The 26,346-nt window shown below is 48.0% G+C and overlaps 1 protein-coding gene across 8 annotated transcripts in view; it reads left to right on the top strand.

Annotated features, from left to right (window-relative positions):
* Positions 1-26,346, top strand: part of DISP3 (dispatched RND transporter family member 3) — a 99,888-nt gene that overhangs the window by 47,444 nt on the left and 26,098 nt on the right. For 4 of the 8 annotated variants that reach the window (XM_062593690.1, XM_062593692.1, XM_062593691.1 and 1 more), the window contains exon 1: positions 22,164-23,903. In XM_062593690.1, the coding sequence (XP_062449674.1) occupies positions 23,781-23,903 (123 nt within the window). In that variant the 5' untranslated portion in view covers positions 22,164-23,780. Of the gene's footprint in view, positions 1-7,432; positions 7,498-11,711; positions 11,765-22,162; positions 23,904-26,346 lie in introns of those variants that run through there. The other 4 variants (XM_062593688.1, XM_062593694.1, XM_062593693.1 and 1 more) reach the window with 4 other exon arrangements.

Genomic DNA, 26,346 nt, shown 5'->3' with positions numbered 1-26,346 from the left:
AAAGTGCATTCTGTATATACCAGGTGCCTTTCTAACATGACTACTTCCAGTGAAGCCAAAAAGTTATCTTTTTTCAACTTCTCTTTTATTTAAAAAAATGCAAGACCCTTTCCCTTTCACAGGCCACGGTCACTATTCCATTGCTTATACTGTCTAGCACGATTTAGTTCTTTATTGATTTTTACTGAGGTGGTATCCAGAATGGAACTGCAGCAGCCCAAGTCACAAGTCACTTTAGAAAATTGTGGCCAGCCTCTTACCAGCCTGAGAAGAGGATGATTAAGATTGACTGGAAAGGCAAAATCAAGTGTGCCCCTTCACAGAGCTGTTTGGGTGCAAAAAAAAAAAACAAAAGCAAACATATTAGCAATATTAAAATCAGATGCTTTCAAAAGCTTCAGCTGGGTTCCTATGTGACAAAAATAGCTTTGTTTTCTAAACACAGAACAGGGATTTATTTCCACAGCAGACAGTGATGGCTGAGGAAGTCACTCTAGTGTGTCAGATAAATAACATGTGTTTCTAACATTATTTTGTACTCTGAATCTTACAAAATTGTGGAGAGCAGGTTGTTGATTCAGTGAATTCTTAAAGCTAGAACTTATCTGGGAAATCCTTGACCTGGAAGCTTTTGAGGTATTTTCCAGAGCTGGCAGCAGGCCGTGAGGAGCACGGCGCAGGGGAAGAGCAGCAGTGCTTGTGCGGAGCGCTCTGTTCCCCAGGCAGGCGCTCTCACACGGGCGCTCGGGCCGGGGGACCGTGCGGCTCACAACGTGCACGGTACGGACTAACTCGCCGTCGGCTCTGGTGACAGGGAACACACAGATCACGGCTCTCACTAGCCCGGAGAATACAGCAGATAATGAAAGTGGTGTTTCTGGAGCTTCCCCTCAATGAAACATAAAATCACAGAGAAACTAGGAAGAAAAATAAAAGTGAGAAGCCTTCTGATAGGCAGCCCAGTGTCTTACTCGCCACTTACTGGCAGGGGTATAAACTGGTCTAACTCCTCTCCATCCTTGTCCTTTTTGGGCATAAATGAGGGTTGGCCAGGCCTGCCTGTCAAATGTGCTAGTTCTGCGTTTCCATTTTATCAATTATGGCCACAGCAAATATTTGATTTCAGTGAAACGTGAAAGGAAAGGAAACTACTTCTCTCTCCTGGCTCAGAGTGGGCTGGATGTGTGTTGGAGCAAAAGAGGTGGGGAGAGGGCCAGAGAAGGAGCTCTCACAGTGTGTGGATGAAGTGGCATGAATATGTATGAGACTCTAATTGGCTCCCACACATAACCAAGGTGCCTGAAGGCCCAGGTGTCCTGGCTAATTGTTGTAGAAAATTAATAACTTGGATTCTGCTAATTCCATATCGTGCTGTGTAGCTCATTACAGGAGCAAGGAGTGAGATTCTCTGCTAAAGCTGCTTGGAGATGGGGAGTGTTTGGGAATTCAGGCTCAGGGAAAGAGGTCACAACCTGGCTAGTACCATTCTAAGCTCAAACAGCATCGAGGAGTAGTCGTAAATCACAACCCCAGCAGGAAACACTGACACTAACTCTGTCTGTGAGCCTTTGGCTGAGCTCTGGAGTACCGGTGAGAGAGCTCCCATCCCTCACTCTCACACTCCTCTCTGGAAACAGGAGCTAGTTAATGAGTTATGGGTACAGGGAAGCACAGGGTAGCCCAAAACCACATCACTATCATCACATGCTCTGGCTTACTTGTAGACCATTCTCATGATGATCTGAATTGCACAAACCAAAAATGCCATAACTGGATTGCATTTTGTCCCATCTGCAGGCATCTCCTCTAAACTCGGTGACGAGAGTTGGTGTGCAACTTCCTGGAGCCCACTCAAGGCTTTTGTGATAACTTGCCACCAAAACCAGGTCCCCTTGAGAGCAAACACTAAAAATCTTAGTAAAGGGATGTGGCAGGTACCCAGTTTGTTCTCCCTGGCAGGCCCTGGAATGGATGCAGACAGTATCATGCTGGGATATGTGGCGCCTCCTCCATGCCATAGAGAAAGCTGGTATCACTCTCAAACTTGATTATTTTATGAAGCAGTCTGAGCAGTGATGGACCCTGGGTTTCAGAGTCTAATAAAGCTCACTTTTCCTGGGTTTAATGCCTGTTTCACAGCAGCATTCATCAAAGGCAAACAGCACCTGGGAGACTGCAGCTCCCTAGTGCCTGAGTGCTGAGCAAATGTGTGGCTCTCCAAGATGAGATTTTGCAGGGAGCGTGGACACATTAGGTCTGGCAGCAACCAGCTTCTCATGGTGTTGGAACAAGCTCCCCCATTAGCCACCTCTCCTTTCCTCTTTTTCTAGCATAAACTTGGGCTTGCTAGGTTTTAACTGCACAATCTCAGTGACTTTCTGTATCTCCTATTCCTATTTTCATCCTTTCCTTTTTTTCTTTCCATTAAAACTTACCCTAGAGTTCCATGCAGGACCTATGAAAATCCTTCCTCTGCAACTTTTTTAATCCCTCTTGCATGAATTCTGTAGCAAAGATTATAAGTTCCAGTCCTATGCTGCAGTTTTCCTCTTTGTTATACCATTTTTAAACTCCTCACCTGCAACTTTGACTCTTTCTTGTTCTGGCCATTCTGCTTCCTTTACCCCCATATTCCCTAGCTTTTTCCCTTTCTTTTCTTCTGTCACTGTTGTCCACAAAGATTGACAGGTAGTTCCTTGATGGTAACTCAGGACATGACTTTTCCTTTTGGACAGCCTGACCAAAACAGAAGAGATTCTGCAAGATCCGAGTCCTGCCTCTGTGGGCTGAGAGGGACTCAGTGTCCTGCAAATTTATGTGAAGGGCTTAGATTACAAAGGTGAGGCAAGGTTGGGGGGGGGGGGGAGGATCCTGGATGCTCTGTTTTGGGGCAGGGTCCTGTGACCTATGGCTGGATGGTTGTGGGGTACAAGGTGACTGCAATTCTAAAATGTAACTGCAAGGAAAAAGGATAAAAGATTATAAATGACTTAATGTAGCAGAGTGCTGATGGGCACTGGTGGAACTTTAATCTCTGGGCCTTTTTAAAGTAAACACATCCATGCCGCCCACCAGCTCTGGCCGTTCTCACTGCTTTCCCATCTGTTGCAGGAAGGCTGGATGGGCAAAATTTCCATAATTTCCAGAAGGCTGCTGTTAGTTTCTTGTCTTCTGGCTGTGAGGAGCCAAAGCTGGGCTTTTGCTACAGGGGGAGAACTCAGGCTACTTCACCTGCGTAACTCCTGAGTTTCAGAAGTTGTAAACATTTTCCAGAATTTTATGAAACTCTCCCCATTTTCCCCCAGAGACAATGAATTTCCAAAACCTTGCATGGACTACAGTTTCAACAAAATAACTCTCTGCCAGCACCTAAGGCAATCTGGGAAACAAACAAGTAAAACCTAAGCCACACATATTGCCTGAGCTTAATGCAAATAAACCACAGAAGTATGAAGTTCAGTTCTAAATCTCTCTCTCCATCGCTATGTCTTTCACGCAGTGTATTTCAGGCCTAAGATTATTTTATTGATCTACTCAATCTGGGTTTATCTGCAGTTTAGCTTTTTCCTTTAGCTATCTGACTATATTTCGTCTGTTTGTCTGTATTTGCTTGTGACTTTGCCATTATACTACTAATAACTGTATTGGTCATAAGGGCATGTCACCAAAAGCAGCTGTTAAATTTATTTCTTCTGCCTCACCTCCCAAAGGACATTTTTCCCCATTTTAAGAGACCAGGGGCTCTGGATTTTGCAGTGAAGGTTTTAGTTCTCAGCTACAGCCATGTGCCCAGCCCTCCACTGGAGGTCACCACTTCCATGCTGGAGGCTGCACACCCAGATGTGTCCCCACACTGCCATGGGCCAGCTGACGGCCCAGCCTATGGCACAAACCCACTGACACTAGTATGACAGGCTGTGGACTGGGGGGAGCTGAGATACCAGGACAAAACCCACGCTGCCACTGGTGCAATAAACTCTAGCGAATGGTCTAAACCACCACAGCTCAGTCTGGCAGAGCCTGAAGCCACCTTCTTCAACGAAAGACCGCCTGCCTGGGCTGAGATGCTCCGTCACTCTTGCGATCCCTGCAGTAGCCCGTTTCCTGTGCCCTGGGAGACGACCAGTGCAGTCCTTGGCTTCCTCACCCGTGGGGAGGAGCAGCCTCTCTCCAACATCAGCAGCTCAAGTAAGCTGATGTTCAGATAGAAACGTTTCCACAAAGCAAAACACAAAGCTTCAGTGTGAATAGGTGGAGGGTTTTGATTGTGCTCCCTGCTTGCTCGGGGTAAGAAAACAGCACGAGCTTTTATTCTGTTTCAGCATCTAAGGCAGGCTGCTTTTCTTGGCTTGGTGTAAGGACTCAGAGATGAAAGAAACACTGAGCTGCTTAGCCTCACAGTATATAAATAGCTGTTGCTGAGATAACTGTCTGCTATTTTTAAGGGGGGACAAAAGATTTATTTGCCAAGCGGTTACTATACAGAACACCCTACTACTGGGCGTTTGAATAGACAGGTAGTGAGTCATATGTGCCATTGCTAGGAACTGGCCTACCTTTCTGAGCTCAAAATAGAATGAGAATGATTTATAACCACTATGAATCAGGCCCATGATTTTCCCCCCACTTAAAATTTTTCCACAGCAATAACATTAACAGAAAAAAATATCTAATATAAATGAGGGGAATTTGAATGCCATTTTCTCTTGCACTAATCTTTAAGGAACTTGTGCCCCAGGTTTAAATATGCACACCAGAACATTTTCCCTGTGTTGCTTGTGGCAACTTATACCAGGAGAGCAATCTTTTACTTTCCAGCAATCTTGTTGCTATCTAGGAATTTTTGATATAGAACCTTTGTAGGAATCTTTCAAGATAGACCCATTCTGGGAATTCACTGACCTAGAACCTTTCTAGTGTTTTTTTTTTCCAAGTACTTTTCTGATCTAGAACCTTTGCCACGTTTTCCATGCGTTGTTCATGGTGACTTATGCCAGGGGAGTTTTGGGTGAGGGACACGCAGAGATCAAGCTTCTGTTTGTGCACTGTTCGCAGTGAGATTACTGCTGCTTTTTGGAAGTGATTTAATTTTCTGAGTTTTCTGGACAGCAGTAGCTGCTCCTTGCTTCCAAGGGAGTGCTTCATCCCTCTGAGAGTCAGGTTGCCTCTGTTGTTCCTGTGTCGGGGTGTACCTTTGATGCTGTTCACAGTACCATAAGCTAGGCTAGGCAGGAGGGAAGGAAATGTGTAGTTCTAGTTTTCTTCTATATATCTCTTCACATTATTTCAATCTGCTTAACTAAACTCTGTGTGGACACCCAAGGGGCCATAGACAAACGGCTTCTTCTGATCCTTTTTATCAGTTGATGTAAGGGATCACTAGCACATTCTTGTTCCATTTCTGTACAAAATCAGCTGGTTTAGCTACAGTCAGTGATGAAAATGGCTTGAACTATCCTGACTTTCTGTTTCAGTGAATTATAGCCTACTCCTGTAATCAGTTCTGCAAGCTCTCCTGATTCTCCAGTAGCGGAGAGCTTGGTAACATTTCCTGGTGCCGCCAAAGTGATAGTGGGTATGCACCCTTATTTCCGCGTGTGGAAGGTCAGGCGGCTGCTAGGACATTCCTGTCGGTGAAAATGCAGTTGCAGAGTTCAGTTAACAGCTCTCCCTTGTGGTGCCGGAGTGGCTCCGGGGACCAGTAATGCAATATGGAGCTCTTTGCCTCCACATTTCCAGTTAATATTCTCTCTAGTGAGCAGTAAGTGAAGGCTAGTGCCAGCTGACCGTGATTTTTGGCCTCTGTGATGGGACCTTCCAGAGCAAACCTAAAGGAGAGGTTTCTAAAGGCCAGATTCAGCAGCAGCCCTGCTGCAGAGCTGCGCACCAGAGGCAGCAGTGCTAAGTGCAGCGAGGGGAGGCACACGCAGGCTGTGGGTGGCAGGCTGCAGCTCCGAAGGGACGAGTTTAGAAGACACCAGTTTACCCTTTAGGGCCGTGGGCCGAATGTGGCAAAGGCAGCAGATGAGAAGAGGCAAGAGTGGACAAACAGATAGCACCCCAAACCTCTCCTACCCCGATGCTATGCAGAAGGGAGCAGAAGACCAGAGGAAAGCCGAGGCAGTGGGTCAGTGGCAGAGCAAAAACTGGAATAGAAGGATCCTTGGACTCCCAGTGACAACTCTGTGCATCAAAACATCCTGTCTCTCTATAGCTTGTTAGTATTTATGATTTTATATCATGAATAGTATGAAGCAAATCCATTTGTTGTAAAAGTTTGTTATGTCCCCCTTTCTGTGTTCAACTCCTATTAGCATTTGTGTGATGGAGCCTATTTAGAGACAGCTCTTTAACTAAAGGGCAGGTAAAATGGTATTGAATGTTCCCGGCAGATGTGAAAAAGAAGAGTTTAATTCTTGCAGAGGGCTTTGTACAGGCTCTGGGGCCATCTGTGGAAAACACTAGCGAGACACAAGAGTGAAGGGCGGGTTGCAGCCTAACTGAAGCAACTGTGGGAAGGAACAGGGAAGGTTGAGCAGCATCCACTAGAGGAAGACCATTAAGCCCAGGGTCAGTGCATCAGTCCCTGCAGGGAGGCAGCTGCGACGTTTGTTCTGCTGGTTTCCACCTCAGAGTGGATTGTAATGTATAATGTGACCAGTAGGCACAGGAACTGGCCTCACCTCTCTCCTGTCCCCTACATCCTCTTGTGGGGATACTGAAATAGAGGAAAGGATGTTGTGTTCAAGGTCATGCACTGAGTTAGTGACAGAGCTGGCTGGGGACAAGTCTCAAGTCTTCTTGAGTCCCTGGCCTGCATCCACTGTGCATATGCTGGCACGAAGCAGCTCCGCAAATCTCACATTCATTACAAGACAATAAGGCTTTGCTGCATCGGCCTTTTTTTTTTACAATGTCTCTGAAAAACTAAGGACTGATTTGCATTTTAAAATCACCAGTTACAGCTCAGGAAAATGCTATTCAGTAGTTCCCGGAGCTCAGGAGTAAAGATTCTCTCTCACTTGTTGTCTCCCAGTTCTTCTGCCTAAAATATATTTTTGTCCAAATTGCATGATACTTAATGTTTACGCCATGAATATTCATGATGTCCCAGGGCTTCAAGACTCAGTGGAAAGGTGAGCACAGGGGCATGGCAGCCCTGATACTCCTATATGTTGCAGATGGTGGGGACGTCAGGGTGAGAAAACATGTTTTGTTAGGATGTGAGCTGTGGGATACAGATGGAGACTGGAGGCCTTTGGGGAGTGCTCGTGAAACTCCATTAAACAGTGCACTGACGGCCTTTTAAACAAACAGCTTCCATAAAAGCATTAACTTCACTTAATTGTGAGGAAAGTGCCCCACGTTCAGCTGTTGTTTTCAGTAGCCTCTGTCTCTCCTTGCCTGTGTCACCTCTCTTTTTCTCACGCAGTCTACAGATGGGTCTCTGTGTTGCAGACAGCTCCAGGACTAGGGAGACTCTTCCTGTCATCAAAGGTGAGGGATTTTACCCGTCAGCAGTGGCAATTTAGGTTGTCAAGTGCAAATGCGTGCTGGCTGTTGCTCGAATGCGAGAAAGCCTGCCTCTCCCGCGCTGCCACGTGCCCCTGGGCCCGAGCTGGGGAAGGTGCCCTGGGGGTGCGAGCCGAGGCGGCTCCCGGCGCCCGCCGGGGCGGGCTGGCCGGCCGGGCAGCCGCGGCAGCCGCGCGCGGGCCTGGCTCACACGTGCCTCCCTTTCGCTGCGCTGGCGGAAGGCTGCCAGGCTCACTGCCGTTCAGATGGTGCCATCTGGCTCTCGTGAAATATATGAGACGTTGTCTAATAAAGAGGGGGCCGGCTGGCTGCGTGCCTTCACCTCTGCGCTCTTTAGGGAAGGGATTGTTTCTGTGGCTGGGAAGCACATCGCGTAGTTTTGAGTACTCCTGTTGCCTGAATAAGAAATAATAGGCTAGCAGATTGAATCCAGGCCTGAGTCTGTGGTAACTAGAAGCTGTCAGAGCGGAGGTTTATAAATACATGCTGCATGGAAATGGCTTGCAATGTGACTCTATTAATTTTGTGGACAGAGAGGAAATACCATTTTTCTTATAGTCCATCAAGCAGGATGTTTGGTTTGGGACAGAGGAGGAGGAAAGGTCAAGGTCTTCCTTGACAGGAAGACACTATGAACACAGAGCACAACTTCACACAGGCTAGAGTGTGAGGGATATTTCTAAATAGAGCATCCTTTCCCTCCAACCCCATTCTTTTTCTCTGAAAATGTGCTTTCATTGCTGCTGTTTTGAATGCGTATCTTTTAAGGAATGCCTCCGGGAGCTGCGGGGTGCTGGATGTACCTGCAAATTCTCCTGGGACACTTAGTTGGCAACTGATGAAGCAGAATCTCTCCAGCTTTGTGCGTTATTGCCCTTTGTTCCTGGGTTTATCCATTGTTTTCTCCCCACTTTATTAAGCTAACTGGTATGTTCACACAGCCTTGCTTTGAGCCTGGCTTAGAGTCATAAGTAATAGCAAGCTCAATCAAGAGGCAAATGGAGAAAGCTGTTCAAATAGGAAGGCTCTAAACTCCTGAGGCCTGATTCTGTTCTCGGTTGTGCCGCCATAAACACCAGCGACTCCAAAGCCGTTACTCTGCAGTGACATTTGTGCAGCTGAGCTCAGCCTCCAGGGCCCAGGCCCAGGCCCACTCCCCCTTCATTGCACCCTCGGATGCAGTATCACCCTCCTTTCCAGCCGCCTCTCTCTAGCCGCTGGAGCACACGTTCGTTCACACAAGCACTCGTAGCCTCACGTATACTTCGGGGACCGGCTGGCAGACTGCGCACGCACTCGTATGTGCCCGCTCACACGCACGCATCTCGCCTTGCTGAGCCTGGCTCCCAGAGCGGCAGTGCTCTGCACCGAAGTTCAGTGCTCAGCTGCTGGGCAGCCCTCTCAGCTGCGTGGCTCGCTGTCTGCCTTTCCGGCAATCAGGCAGTACTAGACCCTGTAGAAGCTGAAAGTCCCCCCGATAAAATTTACAAGGCTTGAGAGAGCCCGCTTGACGTTATTTAACACTTTAGTAATGAGCACCTGAACAGGAAAGATTGCTTGGGTAGTTTTATTCTGCACAGAAGAGCAGTCAGAATTTCAAAGAGAGGCCGTAAATACAAGCATGCAGAATGGCCGATGGTATCTGATTTTGGTGTGGAAGGCAGTCATGGTGAGACTAGGAAAAGGCTGGAGAGCATAAATAAAGGGGAAGATACTTTTCTTCAGCTTCCCAACTCTGAAAGCAGAGAATGGTTTAGCCAGGAAAGGTTTTAGATCCAGTAGCAATGCTTTTCCTGTCTGTTTGCTACCATGTGCATCTGTGCATGTGCTCAGGCATTTGAGTATGTTGCTTGCAAATGAAGACTGCAGTACAGTGCTAATCCCTCTCTGTGCACACGTGTGTCTGTGCATCTGCATGGTTACTGAGGGTAACAGTCGTGTGCATGCCATCAGTGTATGTGCTAAGTGTTCACCTCTGCATGTGTGGGGTTAATAAAAGCCACAAATAATGCTAACTCTCTGTACCTGCATTTGCAGTGTTAGTGAACACTGCAGTGAAGCACTGAAATCTTTGTATATGCGTATGTGCAAGTAACAGCTACAGTTTGGTAGTTTGTGTTTATATGCACAGACGTTGCCCATGTAGACAGTTCTAACGTGTCTGTGTAAAACATATTCAGTGCTGCTGATTTAAACTAGCAATGAACTATTTATTCCTTTTGGCAACACGTGCTGTTTTGCTGAAGCACTTCTGTGGGGCCTGAGGGAGAGAAATGACAGCGGTTAGAGCCTGGCACTCTGAGCACCGGGGGGTGCAGAAGGAAGTGTTAAGGAAGGTAAGAGCAGAAGATGGGCTCACACACGTGCGCCTGCCTGTGCCTGGGGAGCTGTCTGGGACGGTGCCGAGGAGAACTGTGTTACTGCCCGAGCGCTTCGTATGCGGTGCTGCCTGGTAACTCCCTGCTGTTTATGGGCTCTGCTGTGTGGTTGATTTGAGTGCTGTCACTCACATCAGCATGGGCTCAGCTCACATCCCTGGCAAAGTTAGAAAGGGCGATTTTTCCCTTTGCTGTACACATGCAGTTTTCAATGAAACTTCCACCCTCTCCACATCACCCTCTGCAGAAACTTCCATCCCTGGCAGAAGTGGGCTGAGCTGGTGGAATGCAATTTTATTTCAGGAGCCTTATTCAATTTGTGTTCCTTGGAGCCTCCTCATGGAAGATGATGATCTGCCTGTGTCTGTGTGGCTTCCTAATCCCTTTGGGTGATACATTCAAGAGAGCAATGCCTCCGACGTGAGCCTCCTGCCTGAGACGCACTCACGTGATGGGCCTCTTTTACTGTGCTACTCCCCATTTGCTGGTCAGTTCACAAACATGTCTGAAACTTGGGTAGAGATATTTTTCATAGGTAGCATCAAGACTCTAATAGGCAAGAATATTGGGCAAAATATACGCAGGTCACCACTCTAATATATCCTGATTAAAAGCCATTTCCATCAGCTAATTGTTCAATGATTTCCCAACATAATCTCGCTCTTGCTGGAGTGCACGCCATAGTAACCTACCATGCCAGAAAACAGGCCAAGAGTGGGGAACGGAGCCTCTCCTGTTCCCTCCCTGGCTCCAGAAGCAGGATGAGTCACACAAGCACGCGCAGTCAAAAAATGCAATGCTGCAGTATCCAGCACTGTCAATAGAGACCTCCTGGCAACACGAAGCAAAGCCCCTGTGCTCAGGCACGTCTTTACTGTAGGCAGGACTCATTAGACTCCAGGCAGCCAAGACGAGGGTCCGTGGTGAAGTCAGAGCACGAGCAGTGCAGAACGCCTAGCGGTACTGGGGTAGGCAGGAACGTGAACCAGACTTTCTCCACGACACTGGCTAACGGGCTTGCTATCTCCAATTCAATGACTCGCATCTAATTTAGGGATGCTGCCGTGCAGCTCCGGCACAGAAACACACAGATTGCTCCTATACAGAGCACTTACGCAGAGGTGAGAGGACCTACAAGAAAACCAGCTGAGTCCTTCCCGGAGTCCTGGCTTGTAACACGGGATGGAACTGCAGCGAGGTCACTGCCAAAGTTTCTGGTAGTTTCTGTTCTGAGATCAGCCTGGTGCTCGGTGGTGGCAGCGCCTGCTCGGACACAGCTGGATTCCCATCCGCACGGTCCGGAGCTCATTGCGCAGGGCATCGTCCTCGGCTCTTCCGACTGCCGCCTCTAACCAGGCGGCTGCCCGCGGCGGGGCCGGGAGCAGCCTGCGCGGCCTCCCCTCGCTCGCGGCCAGGGCCGAGGAGCTCAGCGGCGACAGGCTGCTGCTTCCCGACACGCCGGGCATCGCGCTGCGCGCCCGCGCAGCCCCGGCCGCGAGGCTGCGCCCGGGGGGGGGGGGGGGGGGGGCCGCGCGCGGCCCCGGTTTATAGCGCGGCCGCAGCGCCGCCCGCAGCCCGCCGGGGCGGCGGCGGCTCGGGCGCGCAGCTCCGCTCCGCTCCGCTCCGCTCCGCTCCGCAGCGCAGCGCAGCGCAGCGCAGCGGCGCGGGCCGCCCCCCCGCCCCGAGGACCGGCGGGCCGCGCTGGGAGCCGGCCGCGGCGGAGCGGCGACAACCGGCGGCGGCGGCGGCTCGGCGCGCTCGCCCACGGCGCCGGGACGCGCCGGCTCCCGGGCAGGGGCATCTCCGCGGCTGCCCCGGCGCGGCCCGCGGCTGCTGCCGCCGGCGCGGCGGAGGTGAGTGCGCGCTCGGGGCCGCGGGCAGAGCCGCGGGGCTCCGCGGGGCTCCGCGGGCCGTGAGGCGGGCCGGGCTCCGGGTGCCGCTGGGGCCGGCGGCAGCCGCGCCCCCTGCTCGGCTTGCTCGCCCGTCGCGCCCGCTTTCTGGCGGCTGCGGGTGCAGCAGACCGGTCCCTCGGCTGTGCGTGCGGTTAGCCGGCTCTCCCGGGGAGCCCGGGAACACGCACGGAGGCGCGTGTTCCCCGCGGCCGCTGCCTTCGTGCGGCGCTCGCCGCCTGAGCGGTGCCTGCAGCAGGGCTCCGCTCCTGGGGGAGGACCGGGGCGCCGGAGCTGAGCTGCTCTGTGCCCCCGACTTCGCGGGGTCGGACCGCGTCCCCACGGAGGCGGCGAGCCGGCAGAGGCTCTTCGCTGGCGCGGGGGAGTTCGCGGGTCCAGCTAGGCAGCATCCCTGCCGCTGGCAGTGGCTAGCGTCAGGTATTTCCCCAGAAGGTGAAAACAGACTTGTGTGCCTGACCCAAGTAGTTTAACCTTCCTGTTTCCTTTTGTGGAAACTGGCTTTTCCTGCCTAGAAACCCTGGGTCACTTGAGAGCTATTTTATTGCTAGCAGTCCCAGTCCTGGGCCCTTACTGTTCTCGGTAGACATGCAGGCAAAGCAGCCTACATCCCAGAGAGACTGTAACTATTGCATATTCTTTCCTCTTCCATGATGTGGTGACCAAACCAGAAGAATGGATTTGGGTATCACTGTCCAGATGTTCAAAAGCTTTTTAGCACTGGAGGAGAGTGGGAGCTGCTGGGAGCTGAGTAATACTGAAAATCTCTGGGACAGAGGGAGTAAGAGATGAAAGTCACAGGTCCCTCGGGCATGTGCTGGACCTTTTGTCTGCCCTGCCTCCACATCCTATGTTGCTGGTACTTCTGTTTTGTGCACGGACTAACCAGCAACATGCTGGTTAGCAGCCTCAGCTTATGCAATTGTTGGGATAGCATTTTGACAGTTGTGCTGAGTTTGTTAGGATTTAATGTATTATGCAAGCAAGTAAGTTCCTTTAAAACAAGACTGATGCATGCCCTCTTTTACAGCTGCAAGACATGACTCCAGTTAAGTGGGATTAGGAGTTGTGTGTTGGAAGAAAAGTATTGCTGCCTTTCAAATGACAAAAGAAACACAAACTTTGTGCCCACAAAGGCACACGTGTGTACACATAAACCTGCTACTCTAAAAATTCATCTTTTTAGAAAAAACAATTTCCCCATGAAAATTTGGCTGAGCTTTTCATACTGACTTCCGTTCTCATCAGTGAAACTTTGCTCGGAAACTGGATTTCCCCTCTCCTTCCCTAACAACCTTTTGAAGGGTTGATAAAGATATTATCCACAGCATCAGCTTCCTTTGATTGCTCTTTTGGGCTGTGTGTCTAGATGGAAACCTAGCAACACAATAACTATTGATGGGAGACATTTCAATAGCTACACTCCTCTTATCATATCAGATGCATCTTTAGAGGTTCAAATCATGAAGCCAGACTCTCTAGCACCTTTGGAAGCTTATAGTTTAATGGACTCTGAGCCTAGAATAAAACAGAAATGGAGTAGTGAAAAAGAAAACAAATGCAGAATAGAAATGTTTAATATGATAAAAGATTCATCCCTCTTCCTTTCTGCTCCTCCTGCAAATACCTGCTATATTCCCATGGGGAGAATATTCCACTAGGGAGGGAGAATTCATATCTAATAGAAAATTTATTCAAGGGGAAACTAGCCATCAGCATTTGCAACGGTTTCACTTAGATGCACACTGGGAAAAAGCTAAGGGATAAGTGGCCCAGAGCAATATGTAGTGGTACAAAATGTGAGAACCTGAGTGGCATTTGAAAATAGCTTCAGCATCGTTCCAATCATCCGCTGTGATGAAGATTAGCATTCCGTTTCTGCAATGTACAGGGCCAAACTAATCCTCAGGTGTAACAAAAACTGAAGTCACTGGCACTAGCCACTAGCTAGATTTACCTTACTGTATGTTTTCTAGTATTCCTAGATATATTGACACTCGCCTTGTTCTGCATGCTGTCTCTTTACTGTAGTGGAGTAATGTGCTGTCTCGGGGAGAAAAGGTGACAGTATCTGACTCGCTCTGTTTAGTTTGGAGGCATAGAAATGAGGGATTTCACATTGATAAAGTCTCGGAGTTTTGAGGTGTTTGGGGAAACTGTCTTTACCAGGTGCTACAAATTCTCATAATATTTAGCGTTTCTATGGCCATTCCTTCTAAGATCTTGTGCCTTTTGAGCTTTAATGAATTAACCATCACAAATGCCCTCGTTAGTCCACAAGGAAGAAGTGGCAAGTTACAGGAGAACTTCTAACACTTCTGAATCTATCATATGTGAACTGTCAAAGAGAAAGGAGATGTTTGCAACATGCTGAATTGTGTAGGAGTGTATAGGGATAGCTGTATGCCTGTATATAGCTGTATGTGACTGTGTAGTGTGAGCATGATAGGATGTGTGCATTTTTCATATAGTGCTGGGGAAGGATATGAATATGGTGTTAACATTTTGCATTCAAAAAAACTGCAGCACATTTGAAATCCTCTTCTGATGTCAGTGCTCTGAGATAAGTGCTGCTTATACAAAGACTTGCCTGTTGGGTACAAGTACTTAATAAGTAAGCTTAACTGAAACCGGAGAGAGATCGAAGTTCATACCCTGGTTGCATATGGAAAATCTGGATTAGCTGTGTTTTCTGTTTCTGAAGTTTGAGCAGGTTCTTCCCTGAGTCCCTGGGTCTCTGGGTGATGTTGCTGTGGTCTGTGCCTGCCAACATGCAGTAAATCCTGGCAAGGTGCTCTCTAACACAGAGCACTTAGCATACAGTTGGTTTAATCCTTTAATCTTATCAAGCACTGACATAAATGAGAACTGAACAGATTAATTCACTCTAAAAAATCAAGCCCCATTTCTCCACGTAGTACATCAGATTTCTTCTTTCACTTACCTGATAGGCTTACTTTCTTATCCGCTGTTTGTTTAAAAGTATCTGACTGTAGATTTAGGATAAGTGGTAAAAGGTACTCGGTAATGGGCTTTTCTGCAATATGAGTTTATCTGCTGTATGTTTAGGTAGCCCAAGGGATTTCAGGACTGAAGCCAGCAAGTGGCCTGGGAGGCTCCGTTACTGGAAGCTGCTAGCTTGGGAAGGGGCTGCTTGCCACCTCCTTGGTGCTGAGCGGTCCCGTTTACTTTTTGTTCCTTTTGTGCCGGTCAGGAGGAGCGGGATGCGTGCTCTGCTTTCCTCCTGCTCCCGCCCGCCCTTCGCCTTGTCTGGGAGGCAGCCTGGTTCCGCCGTTCGGCTCTGCGGGTGCGTGGCCGGAGCAGGGGAATGTGTTTCCAGAGCTTGTGGTAAAGCTCAACAATGAAATACTAGTTTCTAGTGCTCCCTTATGTCTCCCCTGTGATACCACAGAACAGGCTATCTCTTTAAATGATTGATTTCACATGGATTTACTCAACTTCATTCATCTTGATGCAGCTTTACCAGGGTGAATTTTCTCTGAAGTCTGGCCTTACTGATGCCTTTTCTAAGGGCTTGATCCTGACTCCCTTTCTCCGGCAGAGGGGCACCTTATTTCATGAATAATTGTGTTGCATTGAGTGATGCTGATCCAGTGATTCACTGTTTTGAGTAAGGTGCTGTGATGCTTGTGACTCAGACTAATGCAAGTCAATAGACAGGACAGATTAGGTGCAGTCTGAGACTGGCCCTTAATGAATAATTCAGGCATATGGAGGAAACTGTGTAAAAGTTAAGGGCTTAATCCAGGTCCAGGTGAAAGCTGCAAGAGACTTACCATCGAATGCAGACCAGAATATATTTCAGCGGGGGCTTAACTCGGAGCTCCTAAGCTGTCACGCTGGCAGTGTGCTTCAGGCATGAGCTGCAGCACCTGTCAGAATTAGCACCCAGTGTAAAATTATTTATGACCCTGTTGCCTGTTGTGCTGTCACTAGCGGCACTGGGAAGGGAATTTTCTGAGGTCTCAGCACTGCTACTGAGTCATTTTTTTATAGTATTAAAAACCACAAAATATAAATAACTGGAGTGCTACACCATTAATGGGAGAAAAATACTGATACAAAGAAGTTTGTCAAAACAAGCTATGAGGGTATATTTTGGTTAGAATCTCCATGGCTTTCTTCAGAAATAAATAGAAATGATAAACCAATGATGGTCTGATGAATGCTAATCCATGGCAGCATCCCTTCAGAGCGCTGATAATACAAGTAGAGGGGAAAACGTTTAGTTCATGTTCCAGGCATTTGGGCTAAGGGTATCAGTGACCCGAAAGAAGTTATGAGCAGTACTGTTTGTTTTGATAGTAGTAGTATCACTACCTTGTTCTCATCCTTTAGAGGATCGGAGCGTCTCCTCTTTCCTTCTCCAAGTCTGAATGCATGAAACTTCCAATAACCCTGTGCCCTTGTTCTCAGCCTGCAGACCCTGGCAGCGTGGCAGGCTTTTCTGGTCCGTGGGGAGGCAAGCGTGCCCATTGGCCTCAGATATAGGTCGTCTCCTGCGCTGAAATTAGGGCTTCACAGATGGCTGCAGCCTTGAACACCTGACCCTTTTCTTCCGGTTTTGAGTTCTCTCTGCTTGCTGGGAGAAAAGGTTTGGGGAACAAGGCTGGGATACTTTCCCTGCCATCTGCCTTAAGGCAGCAGGCTTGCAAGTTGGCACAGGAGATTCCTGATCTCTGCCAAGCCTTGTTAATAGAGAACTGCTCCTCCTGAATAGAAGGCATTTCACCTCACGTAAATATTGGTGAAGGGGAAGAGGCCAGGGTGTTTGCAGGGAGTGAAAGACACATGCTGGCAGCTGTCTGGTTTTAAAGTGCTGCTAGCCTTGAATATCTCCTTCTTTGTGGAGGAGAGTCAGAGGTGAGAATCACTTATTTTTGCTGCCTGGACTTCAGGATGTGGACGTTACTGGTTCTGGGGCCTGGTCCTGAGGCTGTACTCTCGCTCACTCCATGTGAATGCAGCCATCAGTGAAATCACTTTGGATTTGTTATTGGGATGCATAAGCCCAGGATCTATCTGCTAAGATCACTACACAGAAGAGCTTGTATGGGTTTCAGATCAAGCTGTCAGATGCTGCCACCCATTTTCTTCCTTTGATTTAAATGCAGAGCAGGGTTCCAGGAAATCTCTAGCTTTACTCTGAGCTCCCTTGACTGACTGATCTTAGGCTAGTAAGTCATTGGGTCTATATTTCTTTATGTATAAGTGGGGATGTATATTTAATGAATAGTAATAATGCTTTGCATTACTTTGACACTTTCAGTTCCAGGATCATTTGGCCTGATACATTTTCTTTCACAATCTAACTGCAAGAATATATCCTAGGAGCCTTGTTTGCCCCCTCTCGCTTATATTAAGAGATCTGTGTGTTTGCAGACCAACAGCAAAGAAGGAAATGCATGTGTAGGCATAACAGGCCTTCTCTGGGTGTCAACTCCTTTATTTTTAATGATGCTGAGTGTGGGAGAAGCTGGAGCATTTAGTAGTTAAAGCAGGAGATTGGGAAGACTTTGGTCCTATTGTGGCTCTGTCACAAATCTTGACTTAGAGCAGATCTGGAAAATCACTGTGGCAAAAAATGACTGTTTTGGATGCTTCAGTCTTCGAACACCCAGTTTGTGTTAGTTTGCTGGAGTTGTAGGTACTTCTCCCCATATGGCAACTAGAACTAGGGGCTGCTTAGCAATATTAGCTTTAACTTTTCTTGGTCTGTATTTAGCTTCTGTGCAAGTCAGGAAAAGTTATGACTGAGTTCTAGGAGAACTGAAGCTACTGTGGAGCCTTGTTTAATTCACTTGTAAACTTGCATATTATTTGGCCGATTTCTGGAGAGGAAGAAAGGAATTGAGTCTGATAGGTGTTTGCAAAGGGCTTACGTAGACTCTGATAGAAGACAATGTGATGCACAAATGCAAAGCACTCTTTGCTCCTAGGGGGACGTGCTGTGTGTTGTCTTGGTTTTGTCTGTTTTACACACAGGGACTGGGAATTAATTGCTTTTGAGTGCTGAGACTTTAGTCTGTGGGGCTAGTTTAAAAAAATACATACCCTAATCCTCTTTCTTGCATGGGGTACTGCTGAACATGCAGCACGTTTGAGTCCCTGAATTAAATAATTTCCTTTTGTTCCTCTTTTTAACGAGGCAAATGAATTCCTGAGGAAGCTGGGGCTGCAAACTCAAATGTGAACTAGAGCCCCAAGGGGTAGTCTAAAGGTGTCTGGGAGAAGCCCAAAGCAACCCTCCCTCCTGCTTGTAAATCAAAACCTGGCCAAACAGTGCCTTGAAGCTTCCTCTGCCCTTTCCTCCTCCTTCCCAGCACACCCTCCCACTTGCTCCGCAACTAACAACTCTGCGCCAAGTTTAATCTTCAAGCCGATTTTTATGGCTGAGTTGATATGGAAAGGCAGACAGGCCCACGAGAGCATGAAAGTGACTCTATAAAACAGCAGGCTCCATTTAAACCGAGGCCTCTGAGTCTGGACAACACAGACAAAAGCCTGTTTTGAAAGCTAAAGCTATTTTGCTGGAAAGCCTGGGCTAGTGCTCCAACCATGCAGAAAGCTGCTCTCCCCAGTACTCCTTGCCGACAGTTGCAGTGTCCAAACTCTCAGGCATCGGGCCATGGCAAGCTGTGGCTCTTCAGGACCTGTTGAGCATTTGTCAGTGCTTGGGCTCTATGGAGAGTCAAATCTGTATAGACACACTTTTAAATGCAGTGCCTCAGAACCTGATGTGTATGCTTTAAGCCATTGTTTCCACATCTAAATAATTTTTTTTTCCAAGAGCACCTCTTTTCCTTCTCCCCATCCTTATTCCTAAATTTTAGCCCTGCCAGTTCGTGTGAGGCTCTGAGACTGGCAGCAACTGGACAACTAAGCTGTGGTTCTTTGGTGCTCTTGGTCTCTTTCTCTTTTCTGTCACTGATATTATACTTGTGTGTGGGACATGGTAGAAACACTGCAACATCATAGGGAGCTGTAAAACACCAGCCTAGGAGAATGGAGACAAGATTCATCAGCAGGTAAATGTTTTCCCTATGGAACTGCTTAAACTGTAGATGAGGAGCTTCATTCCTGTAGATCTGCTGCATGGAACCAATTCCCTGGTGAAAGCTGCCATGCACTAACTTGGCAATTCATAGAAAGGATTTCTGTGCAAGTGATACAGTAAAGTGTTTGACCTTATTTAGATCCTAATATCAGAGAGATACATTCACAGTCTTAACTTACTCTATCGCTACTACTTACAGCATATTTCCTTTACAGACCCCTTGCTATTTCTGATATTTCTCCTGTAGCATATAGTGACATGTTGTCCAGGAGAACATTGCTTTTGGATCTAGATCTTAGCACACATGAGGCCAAATTCATTCTTGTGTATGTGCCACCTGCCTATGTACTGTCTACTCAGTTACATTGCAAATCCAGGTACTATTCCATTACAGTTGCATTCCTCAATCTCATTTGGGGGTTGGCCCCAGTGAGTTTGCTCTCTTAGGAAGCCAGTTGGACTGGTTTAACAGAGAGCCATACACAGTTCAACTTCAGCATAGGGCAGTGGAGTCAATTCCCTCTGAAAATCAGATTGCAAATGTCTGGGTGAAGATAGCCTGTGGTTGTTTGTGGAGGAGGATCCCAGGATGCTCTGGGATAGCGTAAGGGCAAGACATGTTGTGAAAGATGAGGTCTCTTAGACTCCAGAAGATGAGAGCCGTTTGGAAAGAGGTGATATGTTTTACTCCAGGATAGCTAGAAAAATCAGTAGCAAAGTTAGGAATCTTTATTTTCATTTCTGTCTTAACTGTGGGACTCTGTCCTTCGGTTAGCATAAATAGCATCTCAGCAAGTGAATGCGTGACTTAGAAGTGTGGGATGCAGTGAGGAACTGGGAAATGTCTCCTGAGATGCACTGGTCCTGTGCCACGTGGCTGGGTCTCTGGTATCCCTTGAGTTGGATGATTGCCCTTTCACAAGCTTTTGGGCTCATGCAGCTCACATGGCTGGGATCCTCTGAAGCTCTGGTAGAGGAGGAATAGAGATAAAGGTAGTATCTGCTTTCTATTGAACTGCTCCTAGCACATACTCTTGTGGGTCTATGCTGGGAGGGAGGAGAACAGGAGAGAGAAAGGGCACTGCTGCTTTCCCAGCCAGACCTGATGGCCTAAATCTGTATCCCATGGACACAGCTTCACTGGCTGCTTTTGGCAGCTGCTGTCAGCAGCATTTCCACCCTTACTCAGGGACGAGCTCTTAGCTGTGGCTGCTGTCTGCATTAGGAAGCTTTCTGGACTCTCCCTGAGTTTAATGGGTCATTAAATCCTGTTTGCTTATTCTGAGAGCCTGCCCCCTCCTCTGCTAACAGGTCTGCAGGGCTGTGCTCATTGGGCTGTGGTAACATTTAATGTGAGTTTCTGCATGGTTGGTGCAGCTGGCAGCAAGTTTTAAGTCCTCGTACTGGCAGGGGATCTGTTGCTGTACTGTTTAGGCCCAGAGGCATCTTTTCTTCTCATCCTCCCCTTCCCCTCGGGAAGCTGTCCCTCTGTTCGGAAAAGCCTTGTGTTCACCCAAGTCCTGCTTGGGAGCTGTCAGCTGTGGCAGTAGAGGCTCTCTAGTCCCTGGGTTTTACACATCTGCTTTCAGATTTCTCACTGATCCTACAAAGATGAAAAATCAGTGTTAATTAATTAGTCTAATTCTAGAAGCACCACACTTCCATGGGAGGAGAGCAGCTAGCTGAAAACACTTTAGGGAGAGAGAAATGAGAGAGGTAAGAAAGCCTTACACCTGCTGAGATCCAACTTGATAGGCTGCTGAGAGCCAGCTACAAACTACCTTGAGTCCCCCGATCTGGTAGTAACTCTTCCATTGCTGACAATAGAACATAGGATTTGCTGCAGTGTCCCCATCCAAAGGTAATGACTGTTGGGATAAATTCTTCCCCAAATTCAGGCCCTCGTGTTGACAGAAATAAGAGGCTGTGTCTGCACCCCAGCACAGCTTATGCGCATGGAGCTGGAATGTACCTGAGTAACCTTGAGTACAACTTTTGCTCCCCCACTTGCAAGGCAACTACAGCCTCACCCATCCTTCTGTTGCTGATATGTGGTAAGCTCTGCTGAAGAACTGTGTGCCACTGAAGTGCCGTGGGAGCTGTCTGCACCACAGATGCCAGTCCTTACAGCCTTCCTGTTGTGAATCTGGACTATCTGATGTCAGTAAACTGTAGCAGCAAAAAGGCAAGACCATCAGATCCATCAGAGTGGCAGCTAGGTTGTGTGTGGAGTGAGGCACTTGGGCCTGTATGACTCAGGCACACGTGCAGATCGGACTTTCTGCCTACACCTCCTTTTCCTGGAGAGCCAGTGGATGGTGAGCAGGGCTGGATGAATACAGACACTTCAGATGGAGAAGGTACTGCTTCTTGCACTATTTGCTTTTAACCTTACGTGTGTTTTTGGTGTCGGAGTGGCAAGAGTTGAGAAGAAAGCTACCTACACTGTGGTTGTCAAGAACAACTGGCAGTGTAGGCTGGCGTTCCTGAGTTACCCTTCCTGTTGCTACCCACAGAACCACCCCCAGCAAAGTCCCCTCAGCACAAGCTGCAGCTTAGGCTCCTGGTAAAAGTGGTTCACGTGGAGGGTGAGAAAGAGATTGCCTTCCCTCTTCTCTGGAAAGAACCAGCAGCTTATGGGAAGACTCTGGACAGGGGCATTCAGGCGAGGAAGTTCTGATCAGTCCCAGAAACGCAGTGTGCACACAAGCGTGCTGTTGCTGGGGGCTTGCAGATGGAGGAGAGTGCACAGCCAGCCCTTGTGTTCATACTTCCTCCTCCTCCAAGGAGCAGGTGCTGGGGAGCAAGGTCAGAGCGGGGAATCATGCAGCTGAGCACAGAGTGCCCACGGTGATGTAAACTGGGGAGGCTGAGCATGGGGTGGAATAATAAACGACTGGCAGGGGCTGGCAACAGCGCAGAGCTTTCTGTTTCAGGGTGACAGCAGTGTGGGAAGCTTAATGTTATCTATAAAGGGAGAGCACAAGCCTTGGGGGTGGCATATGATTCCAGGGAATCAGATGAGTGCTTTCTGTGGTGCGAGATTTCTTCCCGGGGTGTGTGACACTCCTTGGGATAAGCATGCAAGGCGCTGGTTTGTGGCAGCCATCTCTTTAACAGCGTGCAAAGGCTTTGCTGTGAACGAGGTGCTCAGAGACTGTGGAGCGTGGAAATCCGCACACCATTAACAAACTTGTTACCTTGGGCCTCTGGTAGGTGGGATCCAGGGTATTTTTGAACTCATTATGAAGGCACCCAAAGACACCCAGCTGAGCCAGAAGCCATCCCTTTTTTAGCAGCAGCAAGTGGCTGGGGCACAGATAAAATCCAAGTAACTCTTGTAGTGGAGTTAGGTAAGTCATTTCCAAAGCATATCAGAGTTTCAACTTGTTTTGGAGCTAGTGAGCAGAAACCTTTAAGTTCCACATACCTGAGTAACAGCAGGCCTTATCACTAACACAAACAAGTAGCTCAAATGGTAAACATGGCAGAGAGCTGCAAGGCACATCTTGTGAGATTATAACCAAGGAGCTGTTTTCCAACACCCACAATAATTAGTAACAATAACCAGGAGCAAGCAGTTTTATCAGGAGATGAATTTTCTTGGGCAATGATATGCATGTTAGCCAAGTTCTTGTGCAAGTTAACCTCTGCTGTGGTCCTGGGGGTGGAGGGACACCAAACACGCATGATTTGATGCAAACAAACCTGGCTGACCTTTTTCTTTAAAAGGTGGCAGTGTCTCAGTACTTTGGAGCAAACAGTTTTGGGGATTTGTTGTGTCGTTTTGGAATTTGTTCAAAAACTGTCTGGATGCTGCAGCTTCCTGGGGTTTCTGAGGAACTAGCATCTAAGGCAGTTCTTGTAGCTGATACCCACTGAATAAGCCCCACTGATGGGGCTACCTCAGGTCCCCAGATGAGTGCCAGTGCCATCTGAAGTTCCCAGTTGCATGGATAGGGCACGTACAGCTATAAGACTGTAGGATCTCTTTTCTAATTTAACCATTCAGGGGAAATGAGGTTCTAAAACAGGGATCTCAGATGTCAAAGGTAGTTCTTATTTGCAGGCATTTTACTCCTAGCAAAGCACAGTAGAGCTACTGATTTCTGAAAGCATCCAAGATCACTTGGGTAGATCACAGCTGTAAGATTACCTAGTTCTTAGTCTGTTCTGTTCTCACATAATAAAGCAAACATTTTTTTAAAGCAGTATCTCACTGCTTTATGCTGATCTTGCAGACCTGCAGTTCCTTTCTGCAGCCCATTCATTGATTGTGTGGCTGGACTGGTGGTAGAGAGATGAGGAGGCTGATGGTCCTTAGTACCTCTATCACTGCTGGGCCTTTCTGAGGTGTCCCAGGTACTGGCATGAACATCGTTAGTCAGCAGAGATTGCATGAAATTGGCTTTCATTGCTGAAGCTGGATGTCTTTATCCAACAGAGGTTATAACGCACAGCTATGGTTACGCTTGATGTTACAGCTCTGATTATGCTCGCAGAACAAAGCAGAGTTTGCAGTTTGTTGCCTGCTCCCATCTGCTGTTCTGTACACTCTAAGAAATTAGGTGTCTTGTGTGTCTCTAACTAGGCACCCAAAATAAGTGTCTATTTTTTTCCTTGAGATCTCCTCAGCCCCTGCATCTGTCAGATGGGGACTGTACCACCCCCTCCTAAGAGATGCTAGAAGAAGAGATTCAATTCAGTCCTGTTTGTTCAGCCCTCAGACACTGTCGTGACAAGCAGTGTTGAAAAGCTCATGAGGAAATTAATAATTCTGCTTCTGAGCCGTGTGCAGGAAATGAGGTATGAGACCACACGTTGGACAATGAGGAGAGAGCAGGACTGCGAATAGCTGCTGGTTCAGGGAGCTCCATCCTTCGCATGCGCTGGCAGAGGCCGGAGTCCTTGCGTCTGGACACTAGGCTTGGAAGAGAATTGCACTGTGAAGCATTTACAGAAGGGAGTCAAAGTTGTGTCAGCCCTGAATTTGGCATTTTCTGTCTGGTGAGTGCTTGACTTTGCAACTAATCTTTCCACGCTGTTTTTGGCATGTAATTGAGTACCTCTAATCAGCCTGTGTCAGACACCAGGAATAACAAGCAGGTGCAGTGAGGATGTCCTCAGTGTAACAGGCTGGAGTTATTGTAGCCACCCTTTGTGCCTGTTGAAAGCAGATCAGTAGATCTGACTGACTCCTTCCATTTCTACCTGCTCTTATCTTAGCCTGAGTGAAAGCTCCTGTGAGGGGAAAGCAGGGCTGGAACAGGCAGCGCTTTGAAAAAGAACACCCCAGTTAGGAGGGAGCATCCACGCATGTGCTTGATTTCTTGCATAAAGCTTGGGAGCTCGGCCAGTCCTCCATCGTGTATACAGCCCAGTCTACTGTCTCATCTGCTACAGGCAAGTGGAATTGGAGAGGATAGAGTTTTAAATTAAAAAAAAGTTGCTTTGAATTGTATTCCTAGAAACACACATTTACTTCATTGCACTGCAGTTCCAACAGCACCATGCTGCTGGGCCATCTTGTTCTCATCTGAAAGTGCTTACAGTGTATTTGTGCATCTTTCTAAAGGATTTGAAGCAAGTGGGAAGGGAAATGCAAAGAGCCCAGACAGAAAATTGAGGCCTTGTCACTGCATTGTGTTCTACAGCAGGAAAAGGAAAAGATGATCTACCTGGCTAAGAACGGTGGAGCCAGCCTCAGCCAGCAGCTTAAACCGGTGCCTTCAAGCATGTGCACCTCTGGGCTTGTGTCCCACTGAGACAGGTTCTGCATCGTCTCCTCAGGCACAGGTTCTGGCCAGTGGCTGAATCTCACCAGGATTCTCAGAAGTATTTCAGGAGGTTCAGGTGTTCAGTCTAAGGCGTCCTGGGCCTGCTTTGTGTGCCTGGAGAAATCCAGTGGGAGTGCAGCACCTCTGAAAGTCAGGCCTCCAATTAGGAGCCTGGAAACTGAGCTGAATACCTCCTGTCTGCTTCATTTTCCTCACTTGTGGATGGCAGTAAGACTTGTCTGCTCAGGCAAAGGACAACACAAGATTTGCTCCTTGTACTCAGTTACAGCTGTGTGGATAAAGGGAGAGCAGGGACCTGAGAAAGCCCTTTTTGCTTGCTTTGGAAAATGATATATCCAGACTAACCTTAGTGATTGAAGTGCATAGCAGAACTCTGGGCTTGAGTGTCAGTGCTGCTGTGGACACGATTTTGGAGTGACTATAAATTAATGATGCCCTCCAGCACTTTAGCATAGCCAGAGCTACGTACAGTGTTTTTCAGTGTGATGGGGCCTGGCAAACACTGTGTCTATCCCCTGTCTCAGCACAGGCCTCAGCTGTACATCATTATGAAGAGGTGGCTGTTTGCTGGAGGTGAAAGCTTGTAGGTTGATTCTGCCAGCAAAAATCCCGTTTCTTTCTCTTCTGGAGAAGCTTTATTTAGCTAACAAAGAGGCCAAGAGCTGCCTTCAGTAAGACTCCCAAGAGTTTTCAGGAATACAAAAAGGACTGCAGATTTGCTAGCTCTGCTCTGAAATCTTTGCCCATAGAAGAAACGAATGTGAAGTTTATTTATGTTGTCAATTGGTATCTCACATATCCTTTCCCTCCTCTTCTAGCCTTGTGCTTTCTTCCCTTTTCTGTTTCTAGCTTGCTGGTGCATAAGGCTTCCCTTTCTCTGTAAGAATATTTGAAATGGAACACTAGTGAGGATTTTTTAATCTGAAAGTCTGCATTAATTAGTCAGATCGGATGTAATTAGCTTCTTCATCTGTCACTGCTTCTCCCCAACTTGTCAATGACTTTCTCCTATCCTAGAATTCACCAAAAGGAAAGGACTTTGTCACATGGGAGCTGCATGGATGTTTTGCCTGATGGGGTATGAGTGAGTGACACTATCTACAGAACTCCTGGGGGCTGAGCTGGATCCCAGCTGCTGCAGTTGGGGGCAAAATTCTTGGTGATCTCAAGGCGTCCTATGTTTGGCTTTGTCTCTTCCACTGTGCCAAGCCCACAGTAGGCAGAGTTACTCCTGCCCCCTAGCTGTGCTGCGCCTTAAATGCTTGACTCATTGCTCCAGTCAGACTGGTGGATTGCAGCAGGACATCGGGGATGCCTACACTGATTAGTTGCTGTATAGAAGAGGGGGTACAAAGATTTAGGGGCTTGGAGGCCCAGTCTGCAACTAGTTTCTGTCCGACAGCCATCCAAGGAGGGATGGGCTGAGTCTCCTCATCAGGCCCCAGCGATGTTTCTGGCTGCGATGCTGAGGTGCAGCACGCCTGTTGCTCAGGGCAGGGAGGGGTTTGTATCTGATGTGTCGTGGCCGCTATGCTCTTCTAGATGGAAGTGCCCATTGGCACTGATACGTACTTGGCTAGGAGACCTCCCACATCCTCCTACTAGTCACGTCTCCACACTGCTGCTGCAGCCTTGAAGAGGCAAACCAGGTT

Source organism: Rhea pennata, chromosome 22 (genome assembly GCF_028389875.1).
Source record: "Rhea pennata isolate bPtePen1 chromosome 22, bPtePen1.pri, whole genome shotgun sequence".
NCBI classification, from domain to species: domain Eukaryota; kingdom Metazoa; phylum Chordata; class Aves; order Rheiformes; family Rheidae; genus Rhea; species Rhea pennata.
Note: the sequence above shows the minus strand (reverse complement) of the source record. Positions and strands in the feature narration are given on the sequence as shown.